General features: G+C 39.4%; 1 protein-coding gene across 2 annotated transcripts; it reads right to left on the bottom strand.

The window, feature by feature from the left end:
* Positions 1-11,882: 11,882 nt before the first annotated feature.
* Cdkn2c (cyclin dependent kinase inhibitor 2C) lies at positions 11,883-16,765 on the bottom strand. 2 transcript variants are annotated; one of them, XM_052718077.1, is made up of 3 exons: positions 16,652-16,765; positions 16,053-16,192; positions 11,883-12,666 (listed from the first exon to the last, which is right to left on the bottom strand). In XM_052718077.1, the coding sequence occupies exons 2-3, from the start codon at positions 16,179-16,181 to the stop codon at positions 12,289-12,291; spliced, it is 507 nt and encodes a 168-aa protein (XP_052574037.1). In that variant the 5' UTR covers positions 16,182-16,192; positions 16,652-16,765; the 3' UTR covers positions 11,883-12,288. The 2 variants fall into 2 exon arrangements, with proteins under 2 accessions (XP_052574037.1, XP_052574036.1); XM_052718076.1 differs by lacking the exon at positions 16,652-16,765 and having other exon boundaries at positions 16,053-16,194.
* Between the last annotated feature and the right edge of the window lie 626 nt (positions 16,766-17,391).

Below are 17,391 nucleotides of genomic sequence, written 5' to 3'. Positions count from 1 at the left end.
AGGACTCAGTAGGTTTGTGTGTGTGTGTGTGTGTGTGTGTGTGTGTGTGTGTGTGTGTGTGTGTGTTTGTGTGTGTGTTTTGTGCATACACATACATACACATATATATAGCAACAACAATAGTCAAAGAAAAAGAGGCTATCAATTTGAGAGTGGGGGCACTGGAGGGGATTGGAGGAGGGGTGAGAGGGCACAGTGGTGCAATTCTATTTCAATTAAAACAAAAAACTTTTAATAAAGTATACAATGCAGTGGTCTTAGCATATTCATAAACCTGTGCAGCAACCATTACTATCTAGTTCATTTTAATTACCTCTAAAAGGAACTTACATCCATTTATAGTTATTCCTTCTACCCCCCTCCCATAGTACCTATTAACCATTAATCTACTTTTTCTGTCTGTAGATGGCATCTTATGAACATTGAATCTATTGGAGTCACACAATATGTGATCTCTTGTGGTGGCTTCTTTCAGTTGTTTCATTGAAAACACATGTTTTAGGGCTCATCCATGTGGTAATATCTACCTGTTCTTCATTCCCTTTTATTGCTAAAGACAGTTCATTGTATGGAGATATATACAGCCATTCTTCACTCCTGGCATCATTTTCTATTGATCTTCCTAACTCATGAAATATGTCAAGGCTTCATCAATGCAGCTGAATTGGGGTTGTCTTCCCTTTTGAATCTCTGTAGAATTCTTATATTTACTTTCTTTTTCTTTTCCTCCCCCATCTTCTTTTTTCATTTTTGAGGCAGGGTCTTATTACATAGTCCTGGTTGTCCTGGAACCCAATATGTAGACCAAGCTGGCCTTGAACTCACAAAGATCCACCTGCTTCTATCTCTTAAGTGCTGGGATTAAAGGCGTGCACCACTACTGCCCGGCCTCTCATATTTTCTTAACAGTGCAACTCTACATTCAAAAAAGTATTTTTATACAGCAGTGTATCAGCTTTGTTCTGGGATGGTTTTAGGGCTAATCTTCATTTTAGTGACAATAAAAGTCCACTTGACTTTTGAAGAGTGATTAACTCTGTAAAAGGAATTCGGTTTCTTTCAGGTCCTTGTTATTTTCCAAGTCATTTATTTGCCTTAATTGTGTTTCGTATTTTATTGTACTCTGTATGTGGCAATTTTACAAAATAGTCAATTTCTTTAGGGTTGACATGGAATCTAATTCACTATTGTATATTCAGCATATAGAGCAATTATTTTAGGGGCTGGAGAGATGGTTCTGTGGTTAAGAGAGATTGCTGCTCTTGCAGAGGATGGGAGTTCAGTTCCCAGCATCCACTGTAGGATGGCTCTCAAATGCCTCTAACTCCAGGACTCCACAGGCACCCCACAGCACATATGCATACATACACACACGCACACACACACACACACACACACACACACACAAATAAAATCTAAAGAGCAATACTTTATACACAATAGCTATTTAATAAATGCAATTATTAAACTCAAGCACATACATATTTGATCCGATGCATCTGAAGTTGCCTGAAATAGTAATTCTAAGTCTTAAAGATTTCATTAATGTATTTAAAATATTTTTAATTTGAAATTTTATTTATTTATTATTATTGCATGTGTATGATATGTATGTAGGTGCATGTATGTATGCCACAGCACCTGTGTGGAGGTCAGAGGACAACCTTGTGAAGTTCATTCTTTCCTGTCACCTTTTTGTGGGTTATAGGGGTCAAATTCAGGTCATCAGGCTTGTGTGTCAAGCTTTTTACCAACTAAGCCATCTCTCTGGCCCCCTATGTTGTTTTTTTAGGAAGTGTCTCACTATGGAGCCTCCAGCTCTCTGTCTTCCTGTCTCAGTCTCCTGTGGTTGGGATTACAGGTCCACACCACCACACATGCCTGTGTTACTTCAAGTTGTGGGACTTCCTTTTCTTTCTGACTAAAATAACCAGATTGATGTCTCAGGAAACTTCATTATTAATAGACTTTTCGGTAACGTTATAAATACTGCTTAAAAGGATTAGAACACTGTAAAGTAAACAGTATCGTCCATTTTGCAGATAAGGAAAGTAAAGGTCAGAAAGGCTAAGTAGCTATTTCACAGTGAGATAGTCGACGAATGCCATAATAATAAGTAAAATTCACTTGGCGCTAAAGCCACTGACCATCCTATACTAACTGCTATGATAGATCGCATTTTGTAATGATTACAAAACTCATTCTAGTCCTACTTTGATCAGTATCATATTTACCTATTTCAAAACAATGACTTCCAAAGTATTTATTTATATATGATTTTATTATAAAATTTCTGTCCATGTAGCCACTTTCCATATTTTATCTATTTGTTAGATAAAGGCATTCTGAGAGATTACAAGACACTTATTTTGAAGTATCTAATAATAAGATATTGAAATCAATATCATCAGCTTTCTAATCATATTTTCCTTCGTACGGTCACGTTGTCAGCACAATCACACCTCACATTACCACGCACTTGCTTACGCTTCACTTAGTTTCCAGCTCTAGTTTGCACACCATATGGAAACTGTATTTAACTAAATAGTTTTTAAGTCCCTTGAGGTCAAGAAGGGATTCCCTAGTTGTCAATGCTGGCTCACATCTACAACCCTAGCCTTCGGGAACTGAGGCAAGAGGACGGTCACAATTTCAGGCCAGCCTGACCTACAAAGTAAGACTCAAAATCAAAACAAAAGCATACAAACAAAAAAGAATGTGTTTTTCTGTTGCTTGTGGTTTATTAATAATAGCTGTGGTTTATTAAGGGCTTACCGAGGGACAGGATCTTTGTACACAGTTTGCTGTTATTTATGAGAACATGAAAACCTAGAGATTATTTCTCCCATTTTGCAGAATGCAGAAAGCCTAAAGTCTCAACAGCATAAGCCTATTAGGTGACCATGATGATGGGATCATGATACATAATTATCCACTTGACTGATTTGTGCCATTTGGGTGAAAATCTTCTATCAGGCCACAGTGAAATAGGAAAAAAGACACAAGTTTGAATCCTTGTGCTATTATTAAGATACCAGCTTGTTTCTACAGACAAGTGCTTACTTTCCATCAATTCTGAGATTCCTGATTGGTAGAATGGGATATTTTAAAAAGAAGGCCCAACCCTTGCCTTGAAAGAGTTATGGATATTAAACAAGAAAAATAGATGCAAAATAAATATTCATAACTTACTTATGTGTTTCTTTTGTCTCATTGAAATGTAAACCAAATGAGTAAGTGAATAAATTAAGATTCAAAAAGAGCTAGGATGTGGTGGTGCATGCCTTTAATCCCAGAACTCTGGATGTAAAGGCAGGTAGATCTCTGTGAGTTTGAGGTCAGCCTGGACTACAGAATGAGTTCCAGGACAGCCAGGGAGGTTACACAGAGCAACCTTGTCTCAAAAAAAATTTTTTTAAAAGAAATATTTATCCAAATCTCATTTGCATATATATATATACATATATAATTCACTAGTCTGCAAATGATGACACAATTCTGTATAATTCAAGATTTTATGGAGCACTTTTTATATGCCAATATATGCAAATTACATTAAAGCAACCTCAGAGAATCCTTCAGAAAAATTGCTATCACAGAGACCTAAAGAGAGGCCAGTTGGTTTGGATATCCATGTTGCTTTCCAGTAATCTTTTAATCTAGTAGAAGGAGATTTAAATTGTTTTCCTGAGAAATCCTTTCCCTCAAACTGACAGATGATTTTTGTGTCAGGTAACTTTTTGTTAGTTGATTTAATGTCATTGTCATTCTGTAGCTTGGATTTTATGTCTGGCACTTTGATCTTATTTTTCTTCAGTTTATTCTGTTGCTAAGTGGAAAATCCTCATTATGTAAAAGCATTATCTCTTGTTTAAATTATATATATTTGAATTAAAAATAATGATATAAAATATACTTTGGGATAGAAATGATAAAAAAAATTTATATTGATCCTCTATATAATCTTTTCTGCTAAAGAAGTGCTATTTTCCTTAGAGAGCACTGATCTTTAAAATTCTCTTGTGTTGGTAGCCAGAAACTTCATTTGCTGGCCTTAGGCTATGCTACAAGCTCTTTCAATAGAAACTGATGAACTAAGAAAAAAAAATCAGAGTATTACTGAGTTAATATTTTTGTAGATAATAGTCACAGGTTTGAAGAAGTATATAATTTCAATCTTTAAAGCAGGTTAAAATAAGCTTTTTTAAACAAAATTTCAATCACTGGCATTCAGCTAATCTGTTACATAAAATTCTCTACTATATTTTCACCTTAATATTTTTCCTGTGGCATTTGTTATGTATTACTTGGACTAAAATACTTTTTCCCTTTTTATACTCTTTGTACTCAGCTCTTTGCTTTTCTGGTAGATACATGGTATATTTCAGCAACTGTGGACACTCTGTACTAGCTCGGAGCCATTTTGATTACTTTTAAACAAATTAGCCAGCCTTTAGCCAGTTCAGTGATCTCTCCCATGTGGCCTTATGCTGGCCTCACACAGAACAGGCCTCTAAGTCTACTCCAGATGGCCAACTGTATCCACTAAGCCTTTCAGAATGGTGCTGATCTTGCTAGTTTGGGACAGAATATATTCTTTTTATATGTAAGAAAAAAACAAATATACAATTTATATGTATGACTATAAACAATAGTGATTCTTTTCTAGGTGTATCTTTACAGCATTATTCAAATGCAAACAGTAGAAAATTTCACAGGAAAGTGGAAAACTGTTCATATAAGAAAGTTAAATTTGCTTATATTTATTATAGTGATGTAATAAAAATGGTGTTATTTGCCCTTTGTTTTTATTCTTGGACAAATATATTTTACTGGTCATCCTATGTCCTTGCTTGTGGATTTCTTATCAGACTTCTCCTTTTGCATAATCAATATTTAATCTATGGCCGTGTCTATCTAAAGTACTGGAGCCCTCTTTGTCCTCGTCTCGCTAGGAAAATTCTGTCTCTCCTACTTGAAATTTCTCAGCTGTAACTGTTAAGTGACTTTTTACATCCTTGCCCCAAGACAAGAATTTCAAATAATACCAGGCAGAACTAGGACCTGTTCAGCATTTTCAGTTCTTAGATTTCTAACTTACATCCTTCCCGGGATCAGTAGTGAAAATGAGCTCACCTATAATGGAAAAAAAAAAAATAAGCTCATATTTGCATGGACTATAGTAATATAGCATCTTAAATGAGTAATGTGAAGTGAATTGGTATTTTTTGTTCAAAATATCCATCTGCTAAATGTAGAATTTTGGTAAGAAATATCTCAACATCAACACACACACACTTGTAAAAATACTCAAATAGGACAGACTGAAAAAACACTGTTTTGATTGTCTCCTCAATTATCAACTATAGGTTCATAGAGAATACTGTGAAGTAAAAATGTAGCTACAAAGTATTAAGCATACAATTAAACTCTATAATTTACTTGCAGGGATAATTTCTTTTTAAAAGCAACTGGAGCTTGATAATGAAGTCCTTTTTGCATATTTTTCCATAATTATTGACAACCTAACTTTTTTTGAGACAGCAAGCAGACCAGGCTGATCTTGAACTAGCAGAGACCAACCTGCTCACCTTAACTTTGTATCTGTTAAGACAATCAACATTTTCCTAATATGCCAGATTAGGATGAATTAAATTGCTTTGAAGACCAAAAATTACATTCAAGGTGTTCCTAGATCTTGATTTTATGCTAACAAATTCTTAGCATATGTAAAATATTAACTATCTTTTGCATTTCAACTTATATTCAAGACATAAATACATGATTGCTAACTTAGTGTCCACACTTCTTTACTTCCAATAAAATACAGACTGAGGCTTTTTATTCATAGGCCCAAGGTAAGTTTGAATTAATAGGAGTAAGTAACAACTACTTTTTAGCATCACTAAGTATAGTTTTTAAAGCTCAAGTGATTTTTAAGAATGAGGAAAGAGACAGCTGAGGTAGGTGGAATTTTTTTAAATGGACATCTCTACCTACATGGTATTTTGGTTCATTACCCAAAGTGTGAAGATAAAAAAGAAAGAGAAAGGGAGAGAGAGAAAAAGAAAGGAGGAAAGGTTTTAAAGTTAGAGACAAGCAAAATTATGGTGCTAGTGGAGTAAAACGATTTTTTAAAAATATTTTTTCCTAATTATGTTTTACTTAACATTGACGAAGAGCCCCTGAGATGACCAACTTTTTTCTCATGAGGAAGACAACATAAAATGTTTAACAAACACACTACAACACCTACTATTGCTTATTTAAATATTGAGGTAGAGAGTATAGTATGTTGTTCACCATCATCAGATACAGCTCAAATTAATAATTTGAACACTTGTCCTAATACATGAGTGTTTTTATTTCATTGTGACTCATCACCACACCGTAAGATTACTATTGACCTGCAAATTAACTATTCTAGGCTTTGAGATGTTTATATCTATTCAGACCTGTCCCATACATTGACAAAGGAAGAAATGCATGCTGGTCTGAAGTGCTTATCTATAGATTGGACATCAGGGTGCTGCTGCATCACTGAAGACATATACTTTTCAATACAAACATTAATGGGACAGGAATTATTTGGGCTCAATGGACCCTAGTAGTTGCAGTCTGATAGTTCTCAACATGCAAGAGAAGATACTGTGACAGCTGTTCATGAACTGGTAGGACTATTCCTAGGGACTTGTGTTTCTTTCTTAATTTTAGGAAGTTGTGTTTCCAAAACACACATTTAAAACTCAGAACAGACCTTTTTCCAGCCAGTGTACTACACTGAGTAGAAACAGGGGAGTGGACAGTATTTTATGATGGTAGATAATTTGGTTGCATTTCTAAGTTAAAAATCTGACATCAAAAGATGTTGGGACATTTTGCCTTTATATGTAACTTCCACTATTTATGTAACTAATTTGAAATGCAAAGGCTTAGAAATAAAATCTCTCAACATGATTCTGTTCTCTATGTTGTTAAGATAAAGTTCCAGACTTTTCTGAGAGGCTTGCTGTACTGATGAAATATTAAAAGCAGAAACCTCCGGGTCCAAATATTTCCAGGAAGAAATCTGAGTTTTTATTTAGCAACATCAGAAACTGTCCATTATTTTCATGTTAAGAGACAATATCACTTTAATTATGCCAATTAAATGTTTGTGTTCCTGGTAAATTATTTCTTCCCTAGCCCTGGTTGGAAGTAGGATTTCTTCTTAGTACTCAGAAGAAATGAAGTGTATTTGGATAGAGATTGGTGGTTTCTCCACTTCCTCTCCCAAAGAGATGCTGTCCTTTCTTCCTTCCTTCCTTTCTTTCTTTCTTTCTTTCTTTCTTTCTTTCTTTCTTTCTTTCTTTCTTTCTTTCTTTCTTTCTTTCTTTCTTTCTTTCTGTGGTGGTGGTTGGGGAGTGGGGTGTGAGGGAAGAGAAAGAGGCTGTATATAAAATGATTATGTAGGCCTAAGTTAAAATTCTGCCTTGATCAGTGAGACAGACACACAGAGATTAGAAGAGACAGTTTTAGTATAGTACCTGTGTAATTTAAAAATGTGCAAACTCTGCTTTCATCTCAGGTCCCCTTCCGTCTATGTGCTGGTTTCTCTGGATGGTTCAGAATCCATTTTAGAACATGGGAAGCAAAATGGGAATTCCACTTGTGCTTTTGCAGGTGCTGTGGTAGCAGGGATAACCTTTGCTCACTTGCCGGCCATTACCAAGCTGTTTTTTTTTTTAAATGTCTGGTGAGAATTAAAGACAACACAGAAAATTCCAAAACCACATTCTAACACCTAAAGTCCACACAATGTTTCTACACAGACAAAAATATTTCACAGGAACCTTCATTTGCCAAGAGAGAAGGGTGATTCTTTTGAGGCATCGCTGAAGATTGGAAGAAAAAAAAAAGAGAGAGAGACTCCTAGGTGTTCTTCTGCACACCCCAGCCTTGAAGATCACTGTTCAGGCTGGGGTCTTTCTGAATGAACGTGCATTTTCGGTTCTGGATGTCAAGTAAATTACGGAGGAAAAGCAAAACTATAGGGCAATTTTGCGAATAGTCCAAAAGGCTAAGAAACCAAAGAATTTGCCTCTTAGCCAGGCTGGGAGCCCGGCTGTCCTCAGCTGTCATCGCCAGCGGAGGAGGGGAGCACCGGCTTAGGCGGCGTAGGGCACCGAGTGGCTGCAGCCCGCCTGCAGCTCGGGCCACCAGCTCACCTCCGCGGAGAGCCAGGCGCTCACCGGCCTGCTCGCCCCAGCTCGCGCGCCGCCCTCCGGCCGCAGCCCCGGGGCCAGCACCATTCTGCCGGATGGCTGCTGGAGGGCCAGCACCGGGAGCTGGCTGTCGGGGTCGCCCACAACTCCCAGGGCGCTGGGGCCGGCTCCCCCTTCCCTGCTCCCAGCTCCCACCTCCCGTCTAGCCGGGTGTGCCAGCTCGCCACGGCCGCCGCGCATGCACGCATTCACTCGAGGGCGCCTTCAAGGTTACCCGCCGCTGGGGGCTAGAGCGGACTGTGGTCACTGGCCTCGTCGCTGCTCTCCTCCCGCCCCTGGCTTTTTGCCGCCGCAGGGCTGTGGGCTTCCAAGCCCGAAGCGGTGCGTGCTCCTAAAGCTCAGGGAGGGAAGTTGGATTGGGAGACTGGTCGGCTCCTGTCAGGGCTGGGGGCGGCCTCGGTGACTCCCGGGTGCCCGGACAGCCAGGTCAAGCGAGGTCGCGGCGGGCCGGGGCTGTGCCTCGCCTGGGCGCGCTCGGCGCAGCCCGCTGGGCCCGGGGTGATGTAGGGGCTGCAGGAGCACCAAGGGGCGAGAGGAGCCCCGGGTCCATAGAGAGGCAGAGACCAGCCGGTGGCCGAACCTGCCGAGGAAACTAACTAAATAAAAGGAGGCTGTTATTTAAGGCGCGGAAATTTGAAATATTTGGACAGGAAGAGAAGAGGAAAGAGACCTTTGCGAGTACAGGAAAAAAAAAAAGTGAGCTAACGGTTTTGCAGCTCCCCCACCCCCACCCTCGGGCTTTTCTGCGCGCACAGAAGGAGCGCCCAGCTCCAGCTTCTTCCCCAGCCCGAGTCTGAGTCTGGAACACAAAAGATGTGTTCGCAGCCCCTCCACAGATGCTACGGTTGACTCTGGGCAGAGCTTTACCCCCATCTCAGGCGGGATTTTTGTTTTCTGCCTCTCACTAAATGTCTGCGTGGGTCGATTTGCAGGAAACAGCCGGGCAAAAGCAGCAGTCACACACACACACACACACACACACACACACACACACACGAAGATAAGGCTTTCCCCCTGGTAGTCTTTTGACTGAGGTAGCTTAGAAGAGCTAGAAAGGTTTGCAAGTATGACCCTTTTTCCCTTCAGCACTGTGATTTTTCCAGTGTTTCTTGGACCCCAGTGAAAGTCTAAAACACCTTCCTAGGAACTGAAAACTTGAAAGTCCCCTGCCACAAATTCCAACATCCAATATGATCAAGATAAAGTAAATTTACCATATTGCCAAATAAATTGCTTTTCCAGGGAACAATACTTCATGTATTAGTCAGGTTCCCACAATGTGTGTGTGTGTGTGTGTGTGTGTGTGTGTGTGTGTGTGTGTGTGTGTGCGCGCGCGCGCGCGCGGAAAAGGTCATCACACCACTGTTTGATGCATGATATTCATTAAAAACAAAAACAAAAAACAAAACAACCCTGTTGACTCACCAGAGAAACGAGAGGATAGGTACCTTGGTTAGTGACTCCAGTACTAGAGTGTGGACTGAGACCCTGTTAGTGCACAAACCCTCCCTCTTTTTGCAGGTGTAAATCTGGATTTAGTTTACTGCGCAAAGGCTGGCTGGAGTTTCCCTGTGCGGATTAGGCACAGTGGAGACAGCTCTGCTCCCATCTCTGCTTTATAACCTCTATCTTTGATATAGCAGGTCCCCTGGGGTTCTGGGCACTCTATTCAATTAGATGTTTCATCCTTACTCTGCACCTGAATAAATTCAGACTTCTCCCGACCTGTGCGCCATGCAATTTAGACCCCATTAAGCTCAGCATTACACTCCCTGCTCTGCTTATTCAAGAGTTCTGAGCACTGTCGAGGTTTTTGAGAGATTGCATAGCTTTTCATATTTCCTAGAGGGGACCACATAACTCATTTCTAAAATACTCAGATTAGCAAAGTTACTTCCTGCGAGGAGCCAGGGTAATGTGGAGATGTTTTAATGCCTAGCAAATCTTAGCCTGATGAAGAGATAGGGCATCCTCTCCCTTTGTTGTGCTCAGACCACCCGAGAACAAAGCAATTACCATACTTCTCTTTTGCTTTATGGACATCTCGTGCCTTTGTATTTGAAATCGCTAAAGGTGATTTTACATTATGGGATAAAGTAAATGCTGAGACATGTGGTACTTCGAGTCAATTAAACTGTAAATTTGGAATTACCCAACTTTACAGTTGCAATTTGTAGGGAGGGTTTTAAAGCATGACTTTCAGTAATGGTATTACTCTTTGGAACAATTCAGCTTACTAAAGCTGTATGTTTTATATAATGAGTCTATTCTTGAATAGAAATATTTTCCTTTTAGACCGTCTCAACTTCTACCTTTAAAACTTTCCTAAATTGAATGTCATCCTGACATTGAAAATACATTCATGTAGAAATGCAGTTAAAGGAGGCAGAAGTAAAAATCTTATTGCACTCAGTTTAGAGAATGCAAATTTTAAGCCCACAGTGAAAATGTTTATGCTTTTTATCCTAGGTTCTTTAGTATTACACTAGAAGACGCGCTATTTTAAAGAGCTCGCCTTCAACCCTTGCAGTCCTTGTTAAGGCAGACATCAGAGCCACGCCCTTCAATAAACATTCAAGCATTTTGTTCTTTTTGAATTGAGGGCAGAGAGCTCATGAAGCAGAGGAGGGAACTTTTCACATAAAACATCTTTGTTTGTGTGGCAAATGATGAATACAGTATTTATAAATTTATAAGTGGTAACTGCATTGAAATCCTTTGGGGACTATCTTTAACTAATATGACAGTCTAATTACTAGATGTGGAGAAAATCCTTTTGGAAATTTGAGGTATATCTAGTTCCCTCAACAACTTATATTTTAAGCTAAAATGCTCCCCAAAAGAGTTTAGACCATTTAGTTAAAAAAAAAAAAAAGAACATGTGGAAATAAATCAAGTACCATATGGAGGAGCTGCTTTTATGTGTAGTGAAAGTTCTTATATTTCCTATTCTGTAGACCCTAGGTAGTTCGGGTCTTTATATACCTTTTTTTTTTTTTTTTTTTTTTTCTGGCTGAGGTCTTTTTAGTCTCCCACCATGAACACTAATATTTGTAATTTAATACTTAAACATTTTGTAGTTTTGCATTTTTGACACTCATAGGGAAAGAAAGGCCAGTGTTGTGTTGGCTGACTTGTGGCACAAGTCTGAGAATACATTAAGCAACTGTTTCATTTTTTTATTTTAAAAAGTCACCTAAGGGGCAGCTTCCACGGTGCTATTTGCTTTCAGCACTGACTTTTTAGAGCTGATGTTTGTTTTCAGATTGCTACTTCTGACATCTTCCTTTCAGCTGTTTGACTCAATTTTGAGGAAAAAGGGAAGACTGGACATTACTAGGAATTCACACTGAAATAATTTCAAGTCTGATCTTCAAAAATGCTGTTCATATTCCTTTTTGAAGCCAAAATACTAATAAAAGCAGAACTAGCCAATGAAATATTTAGGAAGGGGTATGGGGAAGAAAATAAAGGAATAATTCAATATAACTAGATTTCCAATGTGTTCTTTTCTAATGTTACGACTTACAGTATTATGAACTTTTTAACATATTTCTTACAGAGTGGCAAGTTGTGTATAGGTTATAGAGGAGTAAAAAAAATCACAGGAAAACGTGGTCCTCTTCTGAAAATGTGTTTTAATTAGGCAAAAGATGCATCAGGACAAATAATTTTTAAACAACGTCTCCAAGTCAGACACTGAGACTGGCAAAGGGTAAGCAAAGAAAAAAAATCATAGATAAAATATCCAGAAGAAAGGCATAGCTATTTGCAATTACATGTTAGAAATCAGAATTTTGACAGTGAAAAAGATGTTTAAATATTTCATAAACTTGTAGTGAGATTTCCAATTAGGCAGTTTCAAAGAAGTTAACTAGCTGCTTAAAAATAAGAAACAAAACAAAACCTCATATTTTAACAAGTGATAGTTAGGACAGTCAGGACAGCCAAACCACCTAACTGATAAGGTAAAGGCCACACGGGAAGGCCCTCCCCGCTCGCCCGCTCACTCGCTGGCTCACACTCACTGTAGATTTGCAGCTCCCCCCACTCCATTTGCCTCCATCAGGCTCATGACCTCATTTCTTCCATAGAACCTGGCCACATCGAAGGCGGTGTCCCCCTTGTGATTCCTATGCCCCACATTGCTGGCTGTGTGCTTCACAAGGAACTCCACCACAGGGAGGTGGCCTTCTTTGGCAGCCAAGTGCAAGGGCAGGTTCCCTTCATTATCTTCGATGTTAACATCAGCTTGAAACTCCAGCAGAGCCTGTACAGTGTCCAGGAACCCTGCTCTGGCTGCATCATGAATGACAGCGAAACCAGTTCGGTCTTTCAAATTGGGATTAGCACCTCTGAGCAGAAGTCTCCTGGCAATCTCCGGATTTCCAAGTTTCATAACCTAGGAAAGAAGTTAAAGATGGGAGAATCCCTCCAGCTCTGGAGCTACAGCAATATTTAAAGACATCTATGTCCTATTCCGGCCATTATTTTTGATTCAGTACTTGAAGAAGACTTATATACCACAGAGTTTGAAGGAGGGTGTAGCAGGCAAGTACCAGTTGGTAAAAATAGAAAAGTACAAAAATTGATCTTATTGATCAATAAGAATATTCTAAATAAGCCCAGATGTGGGATAAATTGATCAATAAAACAGAATTTCTGCAACATGAATAAATTTGATGGCTAATTTGGTTCTTTATCTAATTTGATGGCTAACTTGCTTCTTTATCTTTCATGAAGACCTGTGTAGTTTTTTGCTTTTTTTTCTTCTTGAATTCCCTAAAATAAAAGAAATGTAATTTGGTATTTAAGTAAAGACTCCTATTTGTTTATTCATGCTCATAAAATATACCTGGGGTTATTAATTCTGGAAGATTAAATGGGAGTAAAATTTATTTCCTAGTAGTTACTGAAAACAAATGATGGTGGGTTTCTTTAAACCCCCAGATAAATGTCACTTAGTGTAGAAATGATCCTTTAAAATCCCAGAGTTAACATGTTCTTAAATGATATGTTTTACAAGTTCCTTCCAAATAGATATTGCCTGAAATTTTTAAGCATGAATTTTTTTTCTTTACAGGCTATAAATATTGGCTACTAGAAACATTCCACGGCTAGAATTCATTTCAAATTACAGAATATCACTGAGTTATTAAGGTATTAATTAAGCCGCTGAGTTGTACATTGCTTATTATATCAATTTATTTCAAGCTAAGTTAGTGATCTGCCTTGTAATAGAGGGAAATGCCTGCATGGCCACCATTCTCAAGAGAATCCAACAGCCACCCTACTGTATTAGTTAGTATTTCTCAACGTTCTAACTAGCCTTCTGATATTCAAGTGAGCAAAAGTAAAACTAAGAAATTTAACGTGTGTGTTGGAACAGACAGCTCTATCCTGTGGTTTGAGTCATTTAATAATCAACTGGTGATCCTGTCTAATTTCCATTTGCACTCATAACATTTAAGAAGAGCTATTTGTAAACTAACAATATTTTGAAGCCCAGAATGTAGTATCAATACTTGCTAGCAAGGCACAAAATAATTTATATGACAAAGACTTATTTACTGTTGTTTAAATGTATTATATTTTAAAAATGTCTGTTAAAGATCTCTCATAAGTAAAAATGTATGTATAACAGCACTTGAGAGTAAAATATATATTATTTACTTGTGAAAAATATTATTCTCATGTGAAAAATATTATTATCATTAATATACCAGAAAATTCCAGCATTTGAACTAGTTTCAGTTATATTTAGGTATGTTCATAAGAATCCAAGTTATATAATAATATAATAAGTGAGCTACTTACTAGACACTCAATATCTATTAGAGTAAAAATGTAATACATTTGAAAACATGTACAAAGTTGATTTAATCTCTTTAAAATGTTTTTAAAGAATTGCAAATTAGTAAAATATATTTAGAATGAATAATACTTTATAAGTGCAAGTTACACACTTTGTCATTATATTAAGTTTCCTCTTTAATAAAACCCTCTCACCCCTTCATTTAGGGCAGTAGAAAAATGACCCAAAATTTATTTTTCCAGAACCTCCATGAAATATATTTTCTGGTTATTAAAAATTAATAGTCTAATTTTAATTTTTTTCATATCTCCCTAAAACCGTAGTCACATTTAAAGAGTTAAAGTGAGTAAAACAAGAAACAGGCACCTTAGATCTTTGCAAAGCAAATGTACGATGAAGGTCTTTGATTATTCTGATTGAAAACAATAGCAAAAGAGAAAAGGCTTCTACAGTTGAGTAAGAAACATAATCACAGATTAAAATTTGCCATCTTTGGCAGAAAGTAACAGTAATACTACAAATGATTTTGAAGAAAGTTCTTTCTGATGACACAATTTCAGAGTCAGGATTATGTATACTGAAAAAGACTCTCAGTTGTGTGTGCTTGCTTCATTATATGTCCTGATATTAAGCTATAATAAGTAGGTATTATCTAAGTTTGTTAATATAAACAAAAGTGGATGGTTATTATTTTTTTAAATGTTTGTCAGAATTTAATTGTTTTCATTACCCAATTGCCCTGTTTGCAAAAGATTCTGAACATAGATGAAGTGGCTCATACTTCGTGAAATTGACCTAATCTTTTGACTTTCAACAGAAAACCTTTCAGTATCTGGAGTTTAGGGCATTGCTACCATCACCAAACCAGCACAAAAGTATTAGGTGGTAAGACGAAAACAAAACCCTTTCCTTATTTAATCTACCTGAATCAAGATAAATATTTTCGTGTCTCTGCATAAGCCTCCTCAATAGTAAAAATTTTGCAAGACCAGGTGTATTCTGACTTAAAATATACAGACTGTGTGAGCTTCCACTGTGGTTATCTCCTGGCACTTACATTTCTGATTTTTTAAACAGAAACAAAGCTCTGTAATGCCTTTACCCCAGTGGGTTTTCAAAAGCTGCTCGTGGTAAGGAAAAGCTCCCAGGAGTACCATCAGAACACCAATGAAAGCAACTAGTGGAGATCACTTTTCCAACTTTTTGTTTCTATGCCTTTCAGCAAAGTTACATGACAACATTCGGAGGAGGAAAAAATATTATCAGGTCCATCCTTGGCAGCTGGACATGTGTCAGTTGTTGCCTGTAAATCTAATTACTGAAAATCAGAGCATACCACCGCATGACCACGGGGATAATAAAAAAAAAACACTACTGCTCAGCTCTGATTAGAAAATTCAACTTTTTATTTCTCCTCACTCCTGAATATTAGGTACCATATTAACTGTGAAATGTACATCCTGTCCTGGTGCCCAGGCTATCCCATTCCAAACGAGGAAAGGTCGTCTGTTAAGACATGAAGCAGCTGAAGGAAAAACACCCTTCCTAGTAGTCAAGGAAATTAACTTTAAAGTCAATTATTAGGAACAAAATAGGTAAAAACCACTATTAGCTGTGTATTTACTTCAAATAAGAGTCATAATAATGTGCTTAAAGAGCTATCTAAAACAACACAGCACAAAACAAACAGATTTCGACGCTAAGACTACTTTAAAATCTCCACTGTCACAAAAACATTCCAAAAATTATGACCAAACCTACGATTCTCTTGATATCGAGGATGTTATTTGGTTTGACGAGTTTCTCCAAAGTACGTCATTTTGGGGAGTTGGGTCCACTTAAAGATATAAAATATGGCAACCAAGTAGGTTTTAAAACAGTGAAGATTTGTACCCCTCAAATTTTAAATGCTGTCATTTTAGAAACCCAGGCAACCTTATTAACTTGTTTTCCCCACCTCTGTGGATACCAACCTGCAGCGCAGTTCTCCCAAATCCATTTTGAGCGTTGACGTTTACATTATTTTGCAACAAACTAGTAAGCTGCTCTAGGTCCCCCCTGGCAGCTGCGGACGCCAACTCGTTCCCCCAAGGCTCGGCCATCCTTTAGGGTCCTGACGATCGATCGGGAAAAGACGGTTAGTTGCTTCTCCTTTCCCACTTTCCTTTGCTCCTAATCAGGCTGCATGATGGCATCGGAGGCTGACAGAAGGACTGGGATGGTTAATCTGGAGTAGAGCTTGGTAGTAAATACTAGTAAGGTCGGCCTGCCAAAAGCCCGCCCCTCGATTCACACGTGATTATTCAGCAAAACTGAGCCCATTGGAGAGGGGCTCTTCTCCTAGTTTTTTAGCTTTAACCCCTAAGAAGGATTCTGGCGACTCAACAGAGACACATACAGACACACAGGCATTCTTGATTAATTACTCTGGACGTGAGATGTAGGCAGAGCTGTCACGTACCTAAGCTTCACAGTTCTGTGAGGAGGATGTGCGGAGCCTTAAGGGACTAGATCAGCTCAGAAAACACTGCGGGAGAAAAAGTATTGGAGAGAAGAAAAGGCTTTAACCCACCCTTGTTCACAATGGTGACTTGAGGCAGAACTTCAGGGGCAGGTCCTCCGCTGGGCTCGCTTTCCATCCGTCTCGCCGAAGGGGGTAGTTCCGAGTGCTGCTCGCTAGAAGAGCGCCGCGATGGCTGGATGCTGACGTGCTGGGGGGTTAAAGATGATCGCCGAAGGCAGACCGGAGCAGCAGTTCCGTGGCCCTCAACTCTCGGGTCTCAACGACTCCCCAGCGGGCTCGGCGTCTTCAGAAGAGCCCCCGGAGCCCGCCCGCCGGGCTGCCGCAGCCCCGCCGAGCCTCAGAGGCCGTGGGAGCCGGGCAGGGCGCAGGTCTCCGGAGGCTGGTGGGCGCGCGGCAGGCCCCCGCCAAGCCCGTCATGCCGGTCCCGCCGGGTCCCCGGACTCCCGGCAGCCTGAGGAAGGAGCAGGGCGACGAGGGATGCGTCTACCGGGCTCCGGTCGCTGTGGCAGCTCGCCGTAGCATCGCGGCTGCACCGGGCCAGCTCGCCAGTAACTTCCCGCCTACGACCGAACCAGCTCAGGCTCTCCACTGCAAGCGCTCACTGAGCGGCGGTCGTCGCCTCTGCAGCGGTCTTTCCCTCTTCTCCGATTTTCCGGGGGGCCCCGGTGATGGGAAGGGTCCTTGGAAGTACAGGCGGTCGCCACAGTTCCCGGGCGCAGCTAGTCCCGCCGATTTCTTGGCGTCCGTCCAGCAGCTCGGGCGCTCGGTGCCACTTGGCCAGTTCTTCG

This window comes from Peromyscus californicus, unplaced genomic scaffold (genome assembly GCF_007827085.1).
Source record: "Peromyscus californicus insignis strain IS unplaced genomic scaffold, ASM782708v3 Scaffold_5__1_contigs__length_169319896, whole genome shotgun sequence".
Taxonomy (NCBI): Eukaryota; Metazoa; Chordata; class Mammalia; order Rodentia; family Cricetidae; genus Peromyscus; species Peromyscus californicus.
Note: the sequence above shows the minus strand (reverse complement) of the source record. Positions and strands in the feature narration are given on the sequence as shown.